This window comes from Corvus kubaryi, unplaced genomic scaffold (genome assembly GCF_017639235.1).
Source record: "Corvus kubaryi isolate FWS band 111438036 unplaced genomic scaffold, C.kubaryi_AGA036_p1.0 split1-37344, whole genome shotgun sequence".
NCBI lineage: Eukaryota > Metazoa > Chordata > Aves > Passeriformes > Corvidae > Corvus > Corvus kubaryi.
Window position 1 is genome coordinate 28,946 of NW_024582077.1, and position 4,372 is coordinate 33,317.

The 4,372-nt window shown below is 53.5% G+C and overlaps 1 protein-coding gene across 1 annotated transcript in view; it reads left to right on the top strand.

Moving 5' to 3' along the window:
* IFFO2 (intermediate filament family orphan 2) overlaps window positions 1-4,372 on the top strand; it is a gene marked incomplete at its 5' end in the record, with an annotated part of 42,653 nt that overhangs the window by 28,938 nt on the left and 9,343 nt on the right. Inside the window, 2 exons of the mRNA XM_042013268.1 lie at window positions 641-783; window positions 3,217-3,337. Coding sequence (XP_041869202.1) covers window positions 641-783; window positions 3,217-3,337 — 264 coding nt within the window. The remainder of the gene's footprint in view (window positions 1-640; window positions 784-3,216; window positions 3,338-4,372) is intronic.

A 4,372-nucleotide genomic window follows, 5' to 3' on the forward strand; every position in this document is an offset into this window, starting at 1 on the left:
GTGTGTTCCCAGCCCTCTGGGATCCTCTGGCATCTGGGAGCATCCTGGGTGTTCCCAGCCCTGTGTGCCCCTTGCAGGGGAGTCCCTTGAGTTCCCTGAAGTTCGTTTCTTGGGGCTGTCCGGGCTTTTCCATGGCTCAGCCAACCCTTCTGTGTCCGCCTGAGGATCCTCAATCCGCTGCCGCTGCTGGGGTGGGGATGGCCCTGGAATAAAGGCTCTCTGGAAAGGTTTCCTGTCTGTTCCTTGCTGGGGGTTCCGTGCTGGAGGCCACACCTGTGGTGGTGGCAGGAGAGGGAGAGTTCTGTCACTGCTCTCTGCCCGGGCACCGCTGCCCGCTTCTGCTTTTCCCTGGCTCATTCCAGCCTCTGCATGGCCTCTGGCAGGTCCCAGGCCGGGCTCAGTGAGCAGATGAACATCCCCAGAGCGCTGGCAGCCTGCAGCTTGCTTTGCTCTTCCCAGCTGCTTCCCTGTGCTCCGTGTCCACCACTCCTTACAGGGGCGATGCCCGCCACGAGTCCGGGCAGGGAATCCGTGCATTTCCCGGGAGCTGCTCAGACCTAACGCTGTCCTCTCCTTCCACCCCGATTTGCCACTCCCCCTCAGCTGAGCCCTGTAGTCACTGCTGCTCTCTCCACCCAAGGTGGCTTCCAAGAAGAAGGAGCGGAAGCTCACGTCCGACGAGGAGCTGTCGGAGCAGGACGCGGACAACGGGAGGTTCTCAGACGACGAGGTCAGCTGCTCCCTCAACATCACGGATGAGATGAAGAGGATGTTCAACCAGCTGTGAGTATCCCGGGAAAACTGCTCCTGTTCCGGGCAGCCTTAGCCTGGAAGCCCTGAGCTGGCAGCGTGGCTCAGGCCAGGAGACTTTGGGGAAGTTCAAATAAAGTGAACGGATTCCTGCTCCTCTCTCAGGTGGGAGGAACTACAGAGGATAGAAAAAATACAGACTGGTTTTGCTACTGTGTTGTTGTGAAAGAGGAAAAATGCAACAAAAAAGGGTCAAAACCAGGAATCTGTTCTGTGTGTTTGCCTGAGTACTTGATTCCTAGAGTTTGCTTGGCTGGATAGAATTTGAACTGAAAGCCCAGTTTGGAGTGGATACAAACCTCTCAGGTGTTTCAGGGTGGTTTTCAGTTGGGCTGGTTTTCAGTTGGGAGTGGTGGATCTGTCGGGAAGATCAGGGGACGACAGTTTCTAGATGTCAGGAATGTTGGTGTTGTCAGGTGTGCTGCAAAGCCCAGTCTCACCAATGATGAGAATTGGAGTTCATCTTGCCTAAAGCTTTACCCCTAAACCAAATCTTTTTGCCTAAAGCTTTACCCCAAAGCAAACTCCTCCCACGAAGGAAGTTTGTAGCAGCTGAGGAGGGACTCCCTGCACGTGGTGCTGCACTTAGCAGGTCAGGGGGGTGGCTGGAGATGTGCCCTGTGTCCCCTTCTCCCATCAGGGACAGGACGGGGGTAGCCACAGCCAGGTGAGGCTTTCGGGGTCTCTGCTGTTCTCTTTTGGCAGAGAGAAGCCCCGGGAAGCACCGTGGGTCTGACTGCTGGCCCAGGGAGGGTGTGGGGTGTCTCCTGGCAGCTCCCAGAGCTTTCCCACGCGGGGCAGGACAGGATCTGTGTGGAGGAGCACACAAGGGACGGTCTAAGAACCACCAACTCCTCTTCTGTTGTCGGCAGTGCCCAGAGCTCCAGGTCCAGGGGGAGTGTTCCCTCCTCTCTGCCTGAATTCCCTGTGTGGGAGGGGTGTTTTTTGCAAAAGCTGTGGATGATTCCCCTTGTTAGGGCTCCTTTCAGATGTCTTTAGGCCCTTAGTAATAATCAGTGGGATAAACACAGATTTTTGGCTTCCCCATGGCCTAAATTCGCTGTGAGGGCAGGCAGCGTGTGGATTGTTTTAAAAAGCAGGAAGTTAAAATGTACCTACTAGGTTGGTCATGTGTTTGGGTTTTAATTTCATTCCCAAACCTGCCCTGTGAGACCCAGTTGTTACTGGTGCTGCTAATGAGGGTAATTCTCATCTCCTGGTCCTATTACAGGTGGCACAAAGTGCTACAGGAACCTTGTTCTGTCAAGCTGGGGTGATGTGGGGAAGGGGTGGTGGCTCATCGGGACGGGCTTGGGGTCTCTGTGAAGTAGAGATTAATAGTTTAGAAATAGATTGAGGAGCTGATATCGTTAACAGAAACAAAACAACTTGCATTTTAGCCATAAGGAACTTAATTTTTAAGGATTAAGTAGTAAAAAATTCAAACTGCCGTGGATTTTGAGCAGTGTGTGAGGTCAGCCCAGGAGTCTTTGTGCTCTCTGGCCAGGGCAGATCTTGCAAAAAGAAAACAATTTGAAGGAGTGGAATTGCAAAAGGCACAATCATGAATGTCCAAGTTTTGTAAATGACATTTTTACAGCGCTGCTGATGCAGACAAACCTCCTGTCCCTTGCCAAGCTCTGCAGCCTCCTGGGACAGCATCGGGCTGCTTCCTGAGATGTTATCAGCTCAGAGGAAGTGAGCTAAAGCCATAAAAATGCATCAGCCTGGAATGCAGGCTGCTTAGGGAGCAATTCCAGCTCTTTGTCAGGGCTCCTGAACCAGGATGAGAAGCAGCTACTGCTCTGTGCTCTGCCCCCCTGAAACTTTCCTTTATTGCACAAGTTTGAGCAGATCAGGGTGGGAAAGGCCCCTCCTGCCTGTTTGCTCTGCCCTCGGTGGCTGCAGGAGTGTTTGTGTCCTCCACACATTGCTTTGGGGCTCAGCCTTGCTGTCCTTGCTCCTTTCAGAGCCCGTGTTCCAAGGGCTGCAGGGGACCCGCTGGCTGAACCCCGCCGTGAAATCAGCGCGGGTTCCGTGCCTTGTAACATCCCCGTGCTGCCTTTGGGCTCCTTTGCCCACGGAGCAAAGGAACAGCTCCAAACATTTTTGTGGTTTTGCAAACAGGGGAAGCTTCTGTGCAGCTCCATCTGGAGGGCAGAGCCAGGCCTGGTGCTTGGAGCAGGAGCTCCAACAAGGATCTTTTATTCTGCTGTGGGGTGGCAGAGAGCCCGGGAAAGAGGGACTTGGACAGTGGCACAGGCTGCTTGTAAAAGCTGTGAGGATTTCCAGCCGCTGCATTGTCCCCTCATTCAGCTCTCATAGCCCATTTTTCTAGACAATTAATTAAAGGACTGAGGGAGTGGGGCTGGAGTGGTTTCGTTAATGCCTGCTCTGTTCTCTCAGTCGGGAGACCTTTGATTTTGATGACGACTGTGACAGTTTAACATGGGAGGAGAACGAGGAAACGCTGCTGCTTTGGGAAGACTTCACCAACTGCAATCCCTCAATTGACCTCCAAGGAGAGGTGAGTTCACTCCCCTTACTTTCTCCAGCTCTTCTCTGCAGATACTCTCCCTCAGCTACTCTTTCAGCCATTTGAGCCTGTGGGTGTTTGACTGGTGATCCAGCCTGCCACACAAACCTACTTCGGTTTTAAAATCCTCTTAGTGCTTCATCTCTGTGGTTGATGTTTGGTCTGTGCAATCACTCTATTGGCCAAACTTTATTTCCTTGGCTCCTTCAAACTGAGTATTTAAAAGTACCAAGTGAGAGGTAAAAGATCCAAGGTGTCTGTTCCAGGAGCGTCAGGGAATCTGTCACCCTTGCTCTGGGCTGACAGGAAGTGGTTTAGATGGGTTTTAGGAAAAAATCCTTCCCTGGGAGGGTGGTGAGGCCCTGGCACAGGGTGCCCAGAGCAGCTGTGGCTGCCCCTGGATCCCTGGCAGTGTCCAAGGCCAGGTTGGACATTGGGGCTTGGAGCAGCCTGGGACAGTGGAAGGTGTCCCTGCCCATGGCAGGGGTGGCACTGGGTGATCTTTAAGGTCCCTCCAACCCAAACCAGTCTGGGATTCCATGATCTTCCCCACAGCACCTCCTTTCTCTGTGCATTGTCATTCACACTTAAATTATGATCATTTGTGGAGTGCAGGGCACGGGGTTGCACAGTTGTTCCTGTGGGGAGCAAAGCAGCCTCGGTGCGGTCTGTGGAAGGTGTCAAAGGACGTAAATCCCACCCCAAACAAAGAACCTGTGGTTGCAGGACCACACGAAGGCCCAGGGATCCTCTGAAGCCGTGAACCTCCCTCTCCCCATCAGAGGGGATCTGCTGGCAGTGCTGGATAATGAGCAGCTTCCTTTTAATCCCTAAGATCCCGGGGAAAGGCAGCTAATGGCAGCGTGCTGCCTCGTCCAGCCACTCCGCAGCCTTCTTAAACCGGCCTGGAGAGGGCTGGGAAGGGCTGGGAATGGCTCAGAATGGGGCTGGGAACAGGCTGGAAATGGGTTGAGAAAGGCTGGGAATGACTGGGAATGGGCTGAGAAGGGCTGGGAATGGCTGGGA